The sequence below is a fragment of the Trichomycterus rosablanca genome, chromosome 4 (genome assembly GCF_030014385.1).
Source record: "Trichomycterus rosablanca isolate fTriRos1 chromosome 4, fTriRos1.hap1, whole genome shotgun sequence".
Lineage (NCBI taxonomy): Eukaryota > Metazoa > Chordata > Actinopteri > Siluriformes > Trichomycteridae > Trichomycterus > Trichomycterus rosablanca.
In genome coordinates this window covers 56,190,377-56,212,489 of record NC_085991.1, presented here as the reverse complement: position 1 = coordinate 56,212,489, position 22,113 = coordinate 56,190,377, and the positions used below count along the sequence as shown (strand labels likewise).

Sequence of the window (22,113 nt, the reverse complement as noted above, 5' to 3'; positions counted from 1 at the left end):
GTGTGTGTGTACAGGTGAACTCTGAGGTGGAGGAGGATCATGACGAGTGTGTGTGTGTGTGTGTGTGTACAGGTGAACTCTGAGGTGGAGGAGGATCATGACGAGTGTGTGTGTGTGTGTGTGTGTGTGTGTGTGTGTGTGTGTGTGTGTACAGGTGAACTCTGAGGTGGAGGACGATCATGATGAGTGTGTGTGTGTGTGTGTGTGTACAGGTGAACTCTGAGGTGGAGGAGGATCATGACGAGTGTGTGTGTGTGTGTGTGTGTGTGTACAGGTGAACTCTGAGGTGGAGGACGATCATGATGAGTGTGTGTGTGTGTGTGTGTGTGTGTGTGTGTGTGTGTACAGGTGAACTCTGAGGTGGAGGAGGATTATGACGAGTGTGTGTGTGTGTGTGTGTGCAGGTGAACTCTGAGGTGGAGGAGGATCATGATGAGTGTGTGTGTGTGTGTGTGTGCAGGTGAACTCTGAGGTGGAGGAGGATTATGACGAGTGTGAGTGTGTGTGTGTGTGTGTGTACAGGTGAACTCTGAGGTGGAGGAGGATTATGACGAGTGTGAGTGTGTGTGTGTGTGTGTGTACAGGTGAACTCTGAGGTGGAGGAGGATTATGACGTGTGTGTGTGTGTGTGTGTGTGTGTGTGTACAGGTGAACTCTGAGGTGGAGGACGATCATGATGAGTGAGTGTGTGTGTGTGTGTGTACAGGTGAACTCTGAGGTGGAGGACGATCATGATGAGTGTGTGTGTGTGTGTGTGTGCAGGTGAACTCTGAGGTGGAGGAGGATTATGACGAGTGTGTGTGTGTGTGTGTGTACAGGTGAACTCTGAGGTGGAGGAGGATCATGACGAGTGTGTGTGTGTGTGTGTGTGTACAGGTGAACTCTGAGGTGGAGGAGGATCATGACGAGTGTGTGTGTGTGTGTGTGTGTGTGTACAGGTGAACTCTGAGGTGGAGGACGATCATGATGAGTGTGTGTGTGTGTGTGTGTGTACAGGTGAACTCTGAGGTGGAGGACGATCATGATGAGTGTGTGTGTGTGTGTGTGTGTACAGGTGAACTCTGAGGTGGAGGAGGATCATGACGTGTGTGTGTGTGTGTACAGGTGAACTCTGAGGTGGAGGAGGATCATGACGAGTGTGTGTGTGTGTACAGGTGAACTCTGAGGTGGAGGAGGATCATGACGAGTGTGTGTGTGTGTGTGTGTGTGTGTGTGTGTGTGTGTGTACAGGTGAACTCTGAGGTGGAGGACGATCATGATGAGTGCAGTAAGGAGGTTCTGGATCAGCTGTGTGTTGATGCGAGGGAGCAGCTCACCAACAGCATCCGACTTCAGTGGAGGAAACTTAAAAACCGCATGCACACACTGGACAACCAGGGTAACATAGCCTACACCGTTACAATTTACAGCGTTACAATGTGCACAGTTATACACACCATATAATCCTCATAATCCTCCATTTGAAAGAAACAGGGTACCTACAACCATAGACATCCTGACATTTGAAAGGCAGGACAACCCCCTTCCCCTCCGTGAGAATCCCGGAATAGAATAGGTTCTCAGCACTCCCTTGCTTTTCATAAGAGGTGAATAAATGGGACGCCTTGTTTGCCGTGAGGTGCGACCTGTGTCTGTGGAGGAAGAGATCCTGGTGCTTGAGGGAACTGGTGGCTGCGGCTACCAGAACCCAACACAGTACTTTGGCTCCTACTTCACATAGACAGGAGGTCAGAGTGGCCCACTCTGATCAATCGGCTGGTCGAGACATGCCCTGGGAGACTCCAGACATGCCGTCAGGTAATCCGTGAGCCCCAGAAGGCGTCGGCTGAAGGGTCAATCGAGTAGCAAAGACACCATCTAGCGTCTGCTCGAGTATACCTTCCCTCCGCATCCGCTGGAGATCCGCAGCACTGTGTATCCCCTAGTAGGGCTCCGAGGTGGGTGGGGAGTAGGGAAGGTGAAACAGACAAACTATCACCATGGATAAAACAAATGCTAAAAGAAAGATGATTGACCTGGACTTGAATTATGAGAAAAAGGAACAAACCTCATTTCTGAAAGACAGTGGACAACACTTTGTACTACTGGAATCCACGACACAAGAACCCCAAATAACTAAACTATCACCATTTGCTATCCACAAGGGTATCCTTGGAATAGCTGGAACAGTCAAAAACGTAAAAAAAACTGAGATCGGGCCAAATTTTGGTGGAATGCTCGAAGAAAGCACATGGAAAACCTGCTCCGTGCAACAGAGCTAGCAGGAGTAAAGATGAAAGCAATACCACACCCCTTTCTCAAGAGCAGCAAAGGCGTTATACGTACTAGAGAACTTAAAGGAATAGAAGACTCCGAAATAGCTAAAGAAATGTCAACACAAGGAGTCACAAATGTGAGGCGAATCATCATCAAAAAACAAAACTATACCATCAAAACTCATACGTATATACTGACCTTCAATGGAGCACACCCACCCGAAAAAGTAGAAATCGGATACATAAAAACAACGGTCGATCCTTACATACCAAACCCGCTCCGGTGCTTCAAGTGCCAGAAATATGGACATGGGGCGACTAACTGCAAAAGCAATGCTATATGCAATAACTGCGGAGAACCAGAACATGGAATTGAGTGCCAGAAACCCCCAAAATGTGTAAACTGTAATGGAGACCATAGTGCAGCTGCCAAAAGTTGTCCTACATGGAACAAAGAAAAAGAAATCCAGAAGATGAAGCACAGCAAAAAGATACCATATTCCGAAGCTAGAAAACTAGTTGAACAAACTCTGACCTTTCAACTTAAGAAAACCTATGCAGCAGCATTAAAAACCAAAGCAAACTCAGAAACACAAACAGAATTATCATGGATATGTGGCGAAAAACCCCATCCAATTTTATACACAAAAGAAACAACCAGCACCAAACAGAAAACAACTTCCCAAGATTCCAAAGCAACAGAGATAGAAACCAATAGCAAAACAAAAAAGAAATCAATCTCCCAAACAAAAACAAACCAAGAACCCAACAAACAAAAAGACGTACCAAATGACATAGAAATGCTAGACCCAAAACCAAGACGCCACAGAAGCACATCACCCAGGAATAAACCCAAAGAACACATACATATTCTACCCACATGACAACCAAAAATCATATCATACAGTGGAATTGCAGAGGCTTCAAGGCAAACCTTCCAGAATTACAACAATTGGCGACAACATTGAACCCCACAGCCTTCTGTCTACAAGAGACACAAATGAACACACAAAATAATAAAGCATGCAAAAAGTATATTCTGTATGGATCACCAGGCCCATCCACTTATCGACCAACAGGAGGCACAGCAATACTGATCTGGGACAATATAATCCATAGTAAAATTAAAATAAACTCCAATCTCCAAACTACAGCTATACGAGCAACCCTACACAAACCAATAACATTGTGTTCAATATATCTACCCCCAGGGGACCAAATACTACAACAAGACTTGGACGCATTAATAAATCAACTCCCTCCTCCTGTCATCCTCATGGGAGATTTTAACGGACACAACACATTATGGGGGAGTAAAAAGACTGACAAAAGAGGCAAAATGATTGAAGACCTAATAAACGCAAGAAGCCTATGTATTTTAAACAATGGTGACAACACATATTTGCACCCCGGACATGGAACTTACTCTGCTATAGACCTCACAATCTGTTCTCCAGACCTCTTCTTTGACACAACATGGAAAGTTTGGAATGATCAATGTGGAAGTGACCACTATCCTTTAAAAATCACCTTTGCGTCATGAACATATCAACTAAAACTCTCGACGTGGCAACTCAAAAGGGCCGACTGGCATGCCTTTCAAAATCACTGTGAAGAACAATACCAAACTCCAAAACAAAGCAACAAACCTTGCATCGAATGGTTCACCAAGACCCTCATAGAAATAGCTGAACGAACAATACCCAAATCAACAACAAAAAATACAAAATACTACAATCCATGGTTTAATGAAGACTGCAAGACAGCTATTCGTAAAAGGAAAAAGGCAATCAAGTATTTCAACAAAAACCCCACAACGGATAACTTAATCAAAATAAAAATCAGCAGAGCTCAGGCAATAAGAGCAATAAGAGCAGCCAAAAGACTAACATGGGAAAATTTCGTCTCAAAACTGCAGATGAACTCTCCCACAAAAAAGGTCTGGAACATGATCAGCAACATGATGAACAAAAACAGACGTCCCCAGATACAACATCTACAATGTCAAGGAACCATACTAACAACAGAAAAGGAAATAGCAGACAAACTTGCAAGGTCCTTTGAGAAAAACTCCTCAATAGAAACAGGTCTCCCAGAATTCCGAAAACTTCTCTCAAAACGCCTCAAAAACCCACTCTCATTTATCTCAGACAACCAGGAACCCTACAATAGACTACTCATTAGAAGAACTACAAATTGCCATTAGAGCAGCAAACGATACAGCTGTAGGCCCAGACCAAGTACAAGTACACTACCAGTTTCTAAAACACCTCCCTAGTAGCACCTACCAAACACTCTTAAATATAATCAATGACATATGGACAACAAGCAAAATCCCAACAACCTGGAAAGAAGCAACTATCATCCCTATTCCCAAGCCAGGAAAGGATCACACAGATCCAAACAACTACCGACCTATAGCTCTTACAAGCTGCCTGTGTAAGACCATGGAAAGGATGATAAATCGGCGACTTGTGTGGGTACTAGAACAACACGGATTACTCAGCAAATTTCAAAACGGTTTCAGAAAAGGGCGAAGCACTATAGATCATTTAGTAAGGATAGAAGCATTCATCAGAAATGGATTTATAAATAAACAGCACACCGTAGCAGTGTTTTTTGATCTTGAGAAGGCATATGACACAACATGGAAACAAGGCATCCTGGAAGATATGGAGAAAATGGGCCTCCGAGGACGTCTCCCCACATTTATTGCAAAATTCTTAACAGACAGACATTTCAAAGTTGAAATAAATAACAACTACTCTGAAACTCATACACAGGAAATGGGTGTACCACAAGGTAGCATACTATCTGTAACCTTGTTCAACATCAAAATCAACCAAGTAACTGAAGTAATAGACCCTGACATCATGTGCTCACTTTACGTTGACGATCTACTGTATGTATATGCTACAAAGGGAAATACATGCCAGCTATCGAAAGGAAACTTCAACTTGCCATAAATAACATCCTGCGGTGGACTACCCAAAATGGATTCAAGATCTCCAAATCCAAAACAACATGCAACCACTTCTGTCAACTAAAATCACTGCATCCAGAACCCACCTTGTACCTGGACGGAGAAGCCATCAAAACAGAGAAAGAGACCAAGTTTCTAGGGATATTCCTAGATCAAAAACTCTCTTTTAAACGCCACATTCAGTACTTAAAAAACCAATGGCAAAAAACACTAAACATCATAAGAGTACTAGCCAATATTAGATGGGGAGCAAATTTCCACCTGCTTAAACACTTGTACAAAACACATGTGCAATCCAGACTGGACTACGGCAGTATCATATACGGAGCAACCAGAACAACATACCTACAACCTATAAACACAATCCACCATCAAGGACTAAGAGTGGCCTTGGGTGCGTACAGAACATCTCCTGTAGAAAGCTTATACGTGGAAGCAAACGAGCCACCACTTCATCTACGACGACAAACTATGGCACTGAAATACACTATCAAAATCTATGGGAATAGATCCAACCCAGTCCACCAAGCCATATTCAGAAATCACTTTGAAAATCAATATGAGGCTAAACCGACACAAATCTGACCACTAGGACTTCGTATTAAACCAGACTTGGAAGCCTTAGAACTTCACATGGATTCATTAAATCAGACACATCAGCTTTTACCCCCCTGTGACTATAAAACACCAAAAATCATACTGAAACTGGCAGAAAAACAAAAACAAAACACCCACCCAAATGAATACCACCGGTTATTCTTAGAAACCAGAGAATGTTTCCCACACCATATGACCATCTACACAGACGGATCCAAAACTGAAACAAGAGTCACAGCAGCAATCACGTCCGCAAACTACCAACATAGCATACAACTATCAAGCTTCAGTTCCATATTCTCCGCAGAAGGCTATGCTCTACTATTAGCCCTAGAATATATCCAAACAAGCAACCTCAAAAAATTCCTTATTTTTACAGACTCAAAATCATGCCTAAAAGCCTTGGAACACCTTGACACGGACCACCCCATTATTTCTGAAATACTAAGAAAAGATAAAGAATTACAACAGGCATATAATGTAGTCTACTGCTGGATCCCAAGCCATATTGGAATCCCAGGAAACGAACGAGCAGATCTGATCGCCAGAACATCCACTGCAGACACGATCACCACACGACCCATTCCCCCCAGAGACGCCTTTCCAAATATCTTCACATTCTTCAAAAACAAATGGCAGAACGAATGGGACAGTAAACCACAAAACAAACTGTACGAAATAGAGCCAAAAGTAGGACAAACCTACACTAGAATGGACAGTCGAATAAACCAAACCATCCTTACAAGATGCCGAATCGGACATTCTATGTTAACACACAAACACCTCCTTACTAGAGAAGATGCTCCAATCTGTCACCAATGTAAAGAAAGACTAACAATAAAACACATAGTGATAGCATGCAAAACACTACACTCAGAAAGACTGAGGTTTTTTAACGAAAACGAAATACAAAATGTGCTTAAAGCTGCAGCACCAGGGAAAATAATTAATTTTTTAACATATTTAAATCTAAAACATCTTTTATAATTTGTTTAAATGACACAAAATGAAAAAACAACTTGAGCACAGCCGTATAAATGACCCCAGTGTGTCTGTATGGCTTTAAAAACTAATCAATCAATCAACACAACCTACACCGTTACACACACAGCCTACATGTTACACACAGCATACATTGTTATATACAACCTACACCATTACACACAGCCTACACCATTACACATAACCTACTTGTTACACACACAGCCTACACCGTTATACACAACCTGCACAGTAACACATAACCTACACCGTTGCACACACAACCTACACTGTTACACACACAGCCTACACCGTTACACATAACCTACACCGTTACACACAACCTACTGTTACACACAGCGTACATTGTTATACACATAACCTACACCGTTACACACACAACCTACACCGTTACACACACAACCTACACTGTTACACACAACCTACATCGTTATCCACAACCTACACCGTTATACACAACCTACTGTACACTGTTACACACAACCTACAGCATTACACACAGCCGTGTGTGTGTGTGTGTGTGTGTGTGTGTGTGTGTAGTATCTCAGGAGGAAGTGATTTCCAGGAGAGATCATGAAGAAGCGCTGCAGGGGATCAGAGTGGAACTGCAGCAGTGTACAGAGTTCATACACACACAACAACAGTTACTGCAGGTACACACACACACACACACACACACACACAACAACAGTTACTGCAGGTACACACACACACACACACTGATTACTGCAGGTACACACACACACACACACACACAACAACAGTTACTGCAGGTACACACACACACACACACACACTGATTACTGCAGGTACACACACACACACACACACACACACACACAACAACAGTTACTGCAGGTACACACACACACACACACACACACACACACACTGATTACTGCAGGTACACACACACACACACACACACAACAACAGTTACTGCAGGTACACACACACACACACACACACACACACAACAACAGTTACTGCAGGTACACACACACACACACACTGATTACTGCAGGTACACACACACACACACACACACAACAACAGTTACTGCAGGTACACACACACACACACACACACTGATTACTGCAGGTACACACACACACACACACACACACACACACACACAACAACAGTTACTGCAGGTACACACACACACACACACACACACACACACACTGATTACTGCAGGTACACACACACACACACACACACAACAACAGTTACTGCAGGTACACACACACACACACACACACACTGATTACTGCAGGTACACACACACACACACACACACACACACAACAACAGTTACTGCAGGTACACACACACACACACACACACACTGATTACTGCAGGTACACACACACACACACACACACCAACAACAGTTACTGCAGGTACACACACACACACACACTGATTACTGCAGGTACACACACACACACACACACACACACACACACACAACAACAGTTACTGCAGGTACACACACACACACACACACACACCAACAACAGTTACTGCAGGTACACACACACACACACACACACACACACACACTGATTACTGCAGGTACACACACACATACACACACACACAACAACAGTTACTGCAGGTACACACACACACACACACACACACACACACTGATTACTGCAGGTACACACACACATACACACACACACAACAACAGTTACTGCAGGTACACACACACACACACACACACACACTGATTACTGCAGGTACACACACACACACACACACACACACACACACACAACAACAGTTACTGCAGGTACACACACACACACACACTGATTACTGCAGGTACACACACACACACACACACACACCAACAACAGTTACTGCAGGTACACACACACACACACACACACACTGATTACTGCAGGTACACACACACATACACACACACACAACAACAGTTACTGCAGGTACACACAGGCCACTTTATACCCCCCCACACACTCTACTATAAAACACCAGACCAAACAATATACAACCTCAAAGAATCAAACATCATCTCAATGATTAAACAATAGAACCAAAAAACATAATCCTTCCACACTGATTACTGCAGGTACACACACACACACACACAACAACAATTACAGCCGGTGCACACACTATGATGAGAATGACAGTAAGTGTGAACACCAGTCCTGCACCATCAACACTGTCTGCAATCACAATACAGGTCCTCCTTTTAGTACCAAACAGTGAACAGCGCCCCCATGTGCTACCAGCCTCCTAACACTCCTCCATGTGTGTGTGACGGTGTGTGTGTGTGTGTGTGTGTGTGTGTGTGTGAGCAGCAGCTGGTCTCCTCTCCGTGTGACGAGGACACAGCAGCTCTGTTGAACGACGGCTACACTCTGGAGGAGAAGGAGCGACTGAAGGAGGAGTGGAGCATCTTCAGCCAGCAGAAGAAAACCTTTGAGAGGGAGCGGAAGAACTTCACAGAAGCTGCTATTCGTCTCGGACACGAGGTCTCACACACACACACACACACACACACACACACACACTTCATCAGGAACAGTACAGCCAGTTCAGTTTCTGGTACCAACAACTACAGTCCCTCAGATCAGATTTAGTTCTTTATTCTGTCATGTCGAAGATTAAATACACTTAGGTTAGCTCATACGGGCTGTGTCCTGAATCACACGCTGCAGTAGTACATAGTGCACTTGTGTGTGTTCCCTACAGAGGAAGGCGTTTGAGGAGGATCGAGCTGCCTGGTTAAAGACTCAGTTTCTCAACATGACGCCATTTACAGAGCGAAAACGTCCCGCCTCCGCCTCACGCAGCCAATCATCACTCAGTAAGTGTTCTCTAACTCCACCCACCACCTCACAGCCAATCATCACACAGTATAATCTAACCCCGCCCACCACCTGTCACAGCCAATCACTCAGTAAGTCTTATCTAACACCGCCTCCACCTTACGCAGCCAATCATCACTCAGTAAGTGTTATCTAACTCCGCCCACCACCTCACACAGCCAATCATTACTCAGTAAGTGTTATCTAACTCCGCCCACCACCTCACACAGCCAATCATCACTCAGTAAGTGTTATCTAACTCCGCCCACCACCTTACGCAGCCAATCATCACTCAGTAAGTGTTATCTAACTCCGCCCACCACCTCACACAGCCAATCATTACTCAGTAAGTGTTATCTAACTCCGCCCACCACCTCACACAGCCAATCATCACTCAGTAAGTGTTATCTAACTCCGCCCACCACCTCACACAGCCAATCATCACTCAGTATAATCTAACCCCGCCCACCACCTGTCACAGCCAATCACTCAGTAAGTCTTATCTAACACCGCCTCCACCTTACGCAGCCAATCATCACTCAGTAAGTGTTATCTAACTCCACCCACCACCTCACACAGCCAATCATCACTCAGTAAGTGTTATCTAACTCCGCCCACCACCTCACACAGCCAATCATCACTCAGTAAGTGTTATCTAACTCCGCCCACCACCTCACACAGCCAATCATCACTCAGTATAATCTAACCCCGCCCACCACCTGTCACAGCCAATCACTCAGTAAGTCTTATCTAACTCCACCCACCACCTCACACAGCCAATCATTACTCAGTAAGTGTTATCTAACTCCGCCCACCACCTCACACAGCCAATCATCACTCAGTAAGTGTTATCTAACTCCGCCCACCACCTCACACAGCCAATCATCACTCAGTAAGTGTTATCTAACTCCGCCCACCACCTCACACAGCCAATCATTACTCAGTAAGTGTTATCTAACTCCGCCCACCACCTCACACAGCCAATCATCACTCAGTAAGTGTTATCTAACTCCGCCCACCACCTCACACAGCCAATCATCACTCAGTATAATCTAACCCCGCCCACCACCTGTCACAGCCAATCACTCAGTAAGTCTTATCTAACACCGCCTCCACCTTACGCAGCCAATCATCACTCAGTAAGTGTTATCTAACTCCGCCCACCACCTCACACAGCCAATCATTACTCAGTAAGTGTTATCTAACTCCGCCCACCACCTCACACAGCCAATCATCACTCAGTAAGTGTTATCTAACTCCGCCCACCACCTCACACAGCCAATCATTACTCAGTAAGTCTTTCTTACAGGGGTGCACAAACTTTTGCACTTCTATATTCTAAAGAGGAAGAACTACACCTCCCAGAATGCACTAGAACTGAAGTGTGTGTGTGTGTGTGTGTGTGTGTGTGTGTGTGTGTGTGTGTGTGTGTGTGTGTGTGTGTGTGTGTGTGTGTGTGTGTAGATGCAGAACCTGAAGCCAAAGTTCTCTCCACCCCTCTCCCCCCGGTGAGACCCGTGTCCCGATCAGAGTTCATCACCCCGAAACGTTCTCCTCTCAACCAGCTGCCCTCCACCGCCGAGCTGTACCGAACCCTGCAGCTCCGCCCGGATACCAGGTACCATCATCATCACCCTCACCTCTACCACCACCATCCATCCACCATCCATCCACCACACATCCATCCACCATCCATCCACCACACATCCACCACACATCCATTCATCCATCATCACCTCCACCGCCGAGCTGTACCGAACCCTGCAGCTCCGCCCGGATACCAGGTACCATCATCATCACCCTCACCTCTACCACCACCACACATCCATTCATCCATCATCACCTCCACCTCTACCACCACCATACATCCACCACACATCCACCACACATCCATCCACCATCCATCCACCACACATCCACCACACATCCATTCATCCATCATCACCTCCACCGCCGAGCTGTACCGAACCCTGCAGCTCCGCCCGGATACCAGGTACCATCATCATCACCCTCACCTCTACCACCACCACACATCCATTCATCCATCATCACCTCCACCTCTACCACCACCATACATCCACCACACATCCACCACACATCCATCCACCATCCATCCACCACACATCCACCACACATCCATTCATCCATCATCACCTCCACCGCCGAGCTGTACCGAACCCTGCAGCTCCACCCGGATACCAGGTACCACCATCATCACCCTCACCTCTACCACCACCACACATCCATTCATCCATCATCACCTCCACCTCTACCACCACCATACATCCACCACACATCCACCACACATCCATCCACCATCCATCCACCACACATCCACCACACATCCATTCATCCATCATCACCTCCACCGCCGAGCTGTACCGAACCCTGCAGCTCCGCCCGGATACCAGGTACCATCATCATCACCCTCACCTCTACCACCACCACACATCCACCATCCATCCACCACACATCCACCACACATCCACCACACATCCACCATCCATCCACCACACATCCACCACACATCCACCACACATCCACCACACATCCATTCATCCATCATCACCTCCACCGCCGAGCTGTACCGAACCCTGCAGCTCCACCCGGATACCAGGTACCATCATCACCACCATCCATCATCTCCACTACCATCCATCCACCATCCATCCACCACACATCCACCACACATCCACCACACATCCACCATCCATCCACCACACATCCACCATCCATCCACCACACATCCACCACACATCCACCACACATCCACCATCCATCCACCACACATCCACCACACATCCACCACACATCCACCACACATCCACCACACATCCACCATCCATCCACCACACATCCACCACACATCCACCACACATCCACCACACATCCATTCATCCATCATCACCTCCACCGCCGAGCTGTACCGAACCCTGCAGCTCCGCCCGGATACCAGGTACCACCATCATCACCCCCACCTCTACCACCGCCATCCATCCACCACACATCCACCACACATCCACCACCATCCATCCACCACACATCCACCACACATCCATTCATCCATCATCACCTCCACCGCCGAGCTGTACCGAACCCTGCAGCTCCGCCCGGATACCAGGTACCATCATCATCACCCTCACCTCTACCACCACCACACATCCATTCATCCATCATCACCTCCACCTCTACCACCACCATACATCCACCACACATCCACCACACATCCATCCACCATCCATCCACCACACATCCACCACACATCCATTCATCCATCATCACCTCCACCGCCGAGCTGTACCGAACCCTGCAGCTCCGCCCGGATACCAGGTACCATCATCATCACCCTCACCTCTACCACCGCCATCCATCCACCACACATCCACCACACATCCACCACCATCCATCCACCACACATCCACCACACATCCATTCATCCATCATCACCTCCACCGCCGAGCTGTACCGAACCCTGCAGCTCCGCCCGGATACCAGGTACCACCATCACCACCACCATCTCTACCACCACCATCCATCCATCCATCACCACCATCTCCACCACCATCCATCCACCACACATCCACCACACATCCATTCATCCATCACCACCATCTCCACCACCATCCATCCATCACACATCCACCACACATCCATTCATCCATCACCACCATCACCACCATCACCACCACCACACATCCACCACACATCCACCACACATCCACCACACATCCATTCATCCATCATCACCCTCACCTCTACCACCACCATCCATCCACCATCCATCCACCACACATCCACCATCCATCCACCACACATCCACCACACATCCACCACACATCCACCATCCATCCACCACACATCCACCACACATCCACCACACATCCACCACACTTCCACCACACATCCATTCATCCATCATCACCTCCACCTCTACCACCACCATCCATCCACCACACATCCACCACACATCCATTCATCCATCATCACCTCCACCGCCGAGCTGTACCGAACCCTGCAGCTCCGCCCGGATACCAGGTACCATCATCATCACCACCATCCATCATCACCCCCACCTCTACCACCACCATCCATCCACCACACATCCACCACACATCCACCACACATCCATTCATCCATCATCACCTCCACCATCATCACCACCATCCATCATCACCCCCACCTCTACCACCACCATCCATCCACCATCCATCCACCACACATCCACCACACATCCATTCATCCATCATCACCTCCACCATCATCACCACCATCCATCATCACCCCCACCTCTACCACCACCATCCATCCACCATCCATCCACCACACATCCACCACACATCCACCACACATCCATTCATCCATCATCACCTCCACCGCCGAGCTGTACCGAACCCTGCAGCTCCGCCCGGATACCAGGTACCACCATCATCACCATCCATCATCTCCACTACCATCACCATCACACATCCATCCATCACATCACTATCACATCACCACACATCCATCCATCACATCACCCCCACCCCCACCACGGAGCTGTACCGAACCCTGCAGCTCCGCCCGGATACCAGGTACCATCATCATCACCTCCACCTCTACCACCACCATACATCCACCACACATCCACCACACATCCATTCATCCATCATCACCCCCACCGCCGAGCTGTACCGAACCCTGCAGCTCCACCCGGATACCAGGTACCATCATCATCACCTCCACCTCTACCACCACCATACATCCACCACACATCCACCATCCATCCACCACACATCCATTCATCCATCATCACCTCCACCGCCGAGCTGTACCGAACCCTGCAGCTCCGCCCGGATACCAGGTACCACCATCATCACCCTCACCTCTACCACCACCATCCATCCACCATCCATCCACCACACATCCATCACACATCCATTCATCCATCATCACCTCCACCTCTACCACCACCATACATCCACCACACATCCACCACACATCCATTCATCCATCATCACCCCCACCGCCGAGCTGTACCGAACCCTGCAGCTCCACCCGGATACCAGGTACCATCATCATCACACATCATCATCATCACATCCATCACCACCACCATCACATCCATCCATCCATCACCACACATCCATCCATCACCACCTCCACCCCCATCCATCACCACCTCCACCCCCATCCATCATCACCTCCACCGCCGAGCTGTACCGAACCCTGCAGCTCCGCCCGGATACCAGGTACCATCATCATCACCCTCACCTCTACCACCACCATCCATCACCACCTCCACCCCCATCCATCACCACCTCCACCCCCATCCATCATCACCTCCACCGCCGAGCTGTACCGAACCCTGCAGCTCCGCCCGGATACCAGGTACCATCATCATCACCTCCACCTCTACCACCACCACACATCCATTCATCCATCATCACCTCCACCTCTACCACCACCATACATCCACCACACATCCACCACACATCCATTCATCCATCATCACCCCCACCGCCGAGCTGTACCGAACCCTGCAGCTCCACCCGGATACCAGGTACCATCATCATCACACATCATCATCATCACATCCATCACCACCACCATCACATCCATCCATCCATCACCACACATCCATCCATCACCACCTCCACCCCCATCCATCACCACCTCCACCCCCATCCATCATCACCTCCACCGCCGAGCTGTACCGAACCCTGCAGCTCCGCCCGGATACCAGGTACCATCATCATCACCCTCACCTCTACCACCACCATCCATCACCACCTCCACCCCCATCCATCACCACCTCCACCCCCATCCATCATCACCTCCACCGCCGAGCTGTACCGAACCCTGCAGCTCCGCCCGGATACCAGGTACCATCATCACCTCCACCTCTACCACCACCACACATCCATTCATCCATCATCACCTCCACCTCTACCACCACCATACATCCACCACACATCCACCACACATCCATTCATCCATCATCACCCCCACCGCCGAGCTGTACCGAACCCTGCAGCTCCACCCGGATACCAGGTACCATCATCATCACACATCATCATCATCACATCCATCACCACCACCATCACATCCATCCATCCATCACCACACATCCATCCATCACCACCTCCACCCCCATCCATCACCACCTCCACCCCCATCCATCATCACCTCCACCGCCGAGCTGTACCGAACCCTGCAGCTCCGCCCGGATACCAGGTACCATCATCATCACCCTCACCTCTACCACCACCATCCATCACCACCTCCACCCCCATCCATCACCACCTCCACCCCCATCCATCATCACCTCCACCGCCGAGCTGTACCGAACCCTGCAGCTCCACCCGGATACCAGGTACCATCATCATCACACATCATCATCATCACATCCATCACCACCACCATCACATCCATCCATCCATCACCACACATCCATCCATCACCACCTCCACCCCCATCCATCACCACCTCCACCCCCATCCATCATCACCTCCACCGCCGAGCTGTACCGAACCCTGCAGCTCCGCCCGGATACCAGGTACCATCATCATCACCCTCACCTCTACCACCACCATCCATCACCACCTCCACCCCCATCCATCACCACCTCCACCCCCATCCATCATCACCTCCACCGCCGAGCTGTACCGAACCCTGCAGCTCCGCCCGGATACCAGGTACCATCATCACCTCCACCTCTACCACCACCACACATCCATTCATCCATCATCACCTCCACCTCTACCACCACCATACATCCACCACACATCCACCACACATCCATTCATCCATCATCACCCCCACCGCCGAGCTGTACCGAACCCTGCAGCTCCACCCGGATACCAGGTACCATCATCATCACACATCATCATCATCACATCCATCACCACCACCATCACATCCATCCATCCATCACCACACATCCATCCATCACCACCTCCACCCCCATCCATCACCACCTCCACCCCCATCCATCATCACCTCCACCGCCGAGCTGTACCGAACCCTGCAGCTCCGCCCGGATACCAGGTACCATCATCATCACCCTCACCTCTACCACCACCATCCATCACCACCTCCACCCCCATCCATCACCACCTCCACCCCCATCCATCATCACCTCCACCGCCGAGCTGTACCGAACCCTGCAGCTCCACCCGGATACCAGGTACCATCATCATCACACATCATCATCATCACATCCATCACCACCACCATCACATCCATCCATCCATCACCACACATCCATCCATCACCACCTCCACCCCCATCCATCACCACCTCCACCCCCATCCATCATCACCTCCACCGCCGAGCTGTACCGAACCCTGCAGCTCCACCCGGATACCAGGTACCATCATCACCACCATCCATCATCTCCACTACCATCCATCCACCACACCTCCACCCCCATCACCATCATACATCCATCACATCACTATCACATCACCACACATCCATCCATCACCACCTCCACCCCCATCCATCACCACCTCCACCCCCATCCATCATCACCTCCACCGCCGAGCTGTACCGAACCCTGCAGCTCCGCTCGGATACCAGGTACCATCATCATCACCCTCACCTCTACCACCACCATCCATCACCACCTCCACCCCCATCCATCACCACCTCCACCCCCATCCATCATCACCTCCACCGCCGAGCTGTACCGAACCCTGCAGCTCCACCCGGATACCAGGTACCATCATCATCACACATCATCATCATCACATCCATCACCACCACCATCACATCCATCCATCCATCACCACACATCCATCCATCACCACCTCCACCCCCATCCATCACCACCTCCACCCCCATCCATCATCACCTCCACCGCCGAGCTGTACCGAACCCTGCAGCTCCACCCGGATACCAGGTACCATCATCACCACCATCCATCATCTCCACTACCATCCATCCACCACACCTCCACCCCCATCACCATCATACATCCATCACATCACTATCACATCACCACACATCCATCCATCACATCACCTCCACCGCCGAGCTGTACCGAACCCTGCAGCTCTGCCCGGATACCAGGTACCAACATCATCACCTCCACCATCACATCACCAACACATCATCACATCACTATCACATCACCACACATCCATCACATCACCATCACATCACCACACATCCATCCGTCATCTCCACCATCACATCACTATCACATCACCACACATCCATCCCATCACTATCACATCACCACACATCCATCCGTCATCTCCACCATCACATCACTATCACATCACCACACATCCATCCCATCACTATCACATCACCACACATCCATCCGTCATCTCCACCATCACATCACTATCACATCACCACACATCCATCCATCATCTCCACCATCACATCACTATCACATCACCACACATCCATCCCATCACTATCACATCACCACACATCCATCCGTCATCTCCACCATCACATCACTATCACATCACCACACATCCATCCCATCACTATCACATCACCACACATCCATCCGTCATCTCCACCATCACATCACTATCACATCACCACACATCCATCCCATCACTATCACATCACCACACATCCATCCATCATCTCCACCATCACATCACTATCACATCACCACACATCCATCCCATCACTATCACATCACCACACATCCATCCATCATCTCCACCATCACATCACTATCACATCACCACACATCCATCCCATCACTATCACATCACCACACATCCATCCATCATCTCCACCATCACATCACTATCACATCACCACACATCCATCCATCATCTCCACCATCACATCACTATCACATCACCACACATCCATCCATCACCACCACCTCCACCCCCACCATGGAGCTGTACCGAACCCTGCAGCTCCGCCCGGATACCAGGTACCATCATCATCACCTCCACCATCACATCACCACACATCCATCCATCCATCACCTCCACCATCACATCACCACACATCCATCCATCCATCTCCACCCCCACCATGGAGCTGTACCGAACCCTGCAGCTCCACCCAGATACCAGGTACCACCATCACCTCCACCATCACATCACCACACATCCATCCATCATCTCCACCATCACATCACCACACATTCATCTCCACCCCCACCATGGAGCTGTACCGAACCCTGCAGCTCTGCCCGGATACCAGGTACCATCATCATCACCTCCACCATCACATCACCACACATCCATCTATCATCTCCACCATCACATCACTATCACATCACCACACATCCATCACTATTACATCACCACACATCCATCCATCACGATCACATCACCACACATCCATCCATCACATCACCACACATCCATCACATCACATCACCACACATCCATCACATCACTATCACATCACCACACATCCATCACTATCACATCACCACACATCCATCCATCACATCACTATCACATCACCACACATCCATCCATCACATCACCACACATCCATCACGATCACATCACCACACATCCATCACATCACTATCACATCACCACACATCCATCACATCACATCACCACACATCCATCACATCACATCACCACACATCCATCACATCACATCACCACACATCCATCACATCACTATCACATCACCACACATCCATCACTATCACATCACCACACATCCATCACTATCACATCACCACACATCCATCACTATCACATCACCACACATCCATCCATCACATCACTATCACATCACCACACATCCATCACATCACATCACCACACATCCATCACATCACTATCACATCACCACACATCCATCACTATTACATCACCACACATCCATCCATCCATCACATCACTATCACATCATCACACATCCATCCATCCATCACCACCACCTCCACCCCCACCATGAAGCTGTACCGAACCCTGCAGCTCCGCCCGGATACCAGGTACCATCATCACACCTCCACCATGAGGAGTTACGCTCCCTCTCGGCTGGTGTGTACCGTGCGTTTCTGAGTGACGTGTTTACAGCCTGACCATTAGTACTATAACCGCCGGAGCTCAGCTTTAGCTTTTAGTTCTGATGTGTTGTGATGTTCTGTACCCACATCACAATGATCATTCTACTTCCTGTTTCAGTCTCAGGTGTGTTTACTCACCTGTGCTCATGTTGTGTTGCAGTTCCAGCCTACAGGAAGTGGAGGAACTAACGTTCTGAAGTGTTTCCTGTTTCCTCAGGAGTGGAGGTGTGAGCAGCAGCAGCAGTGAGACGTCAACAAGCGACACTTCAGCTACATTCATTCACTGAGAGAGAGAGAACAGCGCCACCTACAGTACCAACATATCTACACACACACAGAACAGCGCCACCTACAGTACCAACATAATAACACTCCTACACACACTCCTAGAAACACACCTACACATACACACACACACAGAGAACAGCGCCACCTACAGTACCAACACACTCCCACACACTCAGTATTTGAAGTGAAATATTTGTGATCCTTGTTTATACTGAAGTGAAACAGAAGGGGGCAGCACTCCAGCACAGCACTCCAGCACAGCAGGAAACATCTGGATTCATTTCCATCGTATTTTAGTATGAGAGTATTACATTTCTGTTTGTTAGTGAACACTAGCGCTTCTGTCCAAGCAGGATTGACTTCCTAAAGGTGTCACCAACACACGTGCAATCTGAGTGTAGCAGCGAGGGGGCGCTGTAGCTTTAACATCTGTATTTCTGCTATAATCAGTGTGAGTGTGAGTGTGAGTGTGTGTGTGTGTGTGTGTGTGTGTGTGTGTGTGTGTGTGTGTGTGTGTGTATCCGTGTATCCCTGCTCTGTCATGGCAGAAATGTCTGATGATGCAGAATCTGAGATACTTCAGCTACAGAGCAGAATCTCTGATCTACAGACTCTCTGATCTGAGTGTAGCGCCCCCTTCAGTACCGTGTGTTTATTACCTCTATAGAGAGAACAAATGCTCTGATGATGTTTGTTTACATTAATGGTGTTTAGCTGATACTTTTATCCAAAGAGCTGAAGGTGGTAACTGAGGGGTCAAATACCTTCATCACTGAGATACCACCGACCTGCAATCCTAATCTGATACTAATCCAGAGTCTAATCTCAGATCTAATCCAACATCTAATCCAGAGTCTAATCTAAATCTAATCCAGAGTCTAATCTCAGATCTAATCCAACATCTAATCTGATACTAATCTAAAATCTAATCCAGAGTCTAATCCAACATCTAATCTCAGATCTAATCTAAATCTAATCCAGAGTCTAATCTCAGATCTAATCCAACATCTAATCTCAGATCTAATGTAAATATAATCCAGAGTCTAATCTCAGATCTAATCCAACATCTAATATCAGATCTAATCTAAAATCTAATCCAGCATCTAATCCAGAGTCTAATCCAACATCTAATCTAATGTCTAATATAAAAATCTAATCTCAGATCTAATCTAAAATCTAATACTACATCTAATCTAATACCTAATCTAAAATTAAATCCTACATCTAATCTTGGATCTAATCCAACATCTAATCTCAGATCTAATCTCAGATCTAATCTTACATCTAATCTCAGATCTAATCTAAAATCGAATCCTACATCTAATCTCATATTTAATCTCAGATCTAATCTAAAATCTAATCTAAAATCTAATCCAACATCTAATCTAAAATCTAATCCAACATCTAATCTCAGATTTAATCCAACATCTAATCTCTGATTTAATCTCAGACCTAATCTAAAATCTAATCCCACATCTAATCTCGGATCTAATCTAAAATCTAATCTCAGATCTAATCTAAAATATAATCCTACATCTAATCTCGGATCTAATCTAAGATCTAATCTCAAATCTAATCTATAATCTAATCGAAATCTGATGCAACATCAAATCTCGGATTCAATCCAACATCTAATCTCAGATCTAATCTCACTCCACACATGTTCAGCTTTACCTCACAAAGCTTCATGACAATCTCATAATGTTTACGTCATCATACTGAATCTCCACTCACTGACTTGTCTTGTTATATAACAATAATGATGTAATAATAACAATGATGTAATAATGATGTCATAATAGCAATAATAATAATGATGATGTAATAACGTTAGAGCACTTTAGCAACATTTACAGCTTTATCATCTTTTTTATCTGAGCGCTAATATAATAAAGTATTAAATATAAAGAAATATTTATATATTTTAGTAAGTATGATCAGATCTAATATGGGCGTGTCTGATCAGAGGGATTATGGGTAATGTGCAGTAGATGTTTTGTAGAGATGATAAATGTAATATGTGGTTATGTAATTTGGGATGTAGCACATGTAGTTTTATACACCGTTTCTGGGTGATTCTTACAAATCAATGCAATAAAGGAGTAAATTCTACAATCAGTGAATTCCTGCTTCAAC

At 47.6% G+C, this 22,113-nt stretch overlaps 1 protein-coding gene across 1 annotated transcript in view; it reads left to right on the top strand.

Annotated features, from left to right (window-relative positions):
* Window positions 1-22,100, top strand: part of ssx2ipa (synovial sarcoma, X breakpoint 2 interacting protein a) — a 65,475-nt gene extending 43,375 nt beyond the window's left edge. Inside the window, exons 9-14 of the mRNA XM_062994597.1 lie at window positions 1,231-1,378; window positions 7,378-7,490; window positions 9,180-9,353; window positions 9,574-9,688; window positions 11,154-11,307; window positions 19,907-22,100. Of these exons, the coding sequence (XP_062850667.1) occupies window positions 1,231-1,378; window positions 7,378-7,490; window positions 9,180-9,353; window positions 9,574-9,688; window positions 11,154-11,307; window positions 19,907-19,976 (774 nt within the window). The 3' untranslated portion in view covers window positions 19,977-22,100. The remainder of the gene's footprint in view (window positions 1-1,230; window positions 1,379-7,377; window positions 7,491-9,179; window positions 9,354-9,573; window positions 9,689-11,153; window positions 11,308-19,906) is intronic.
* Window positions 22,101-22,113: the final 13 nt, after the last annotated feature.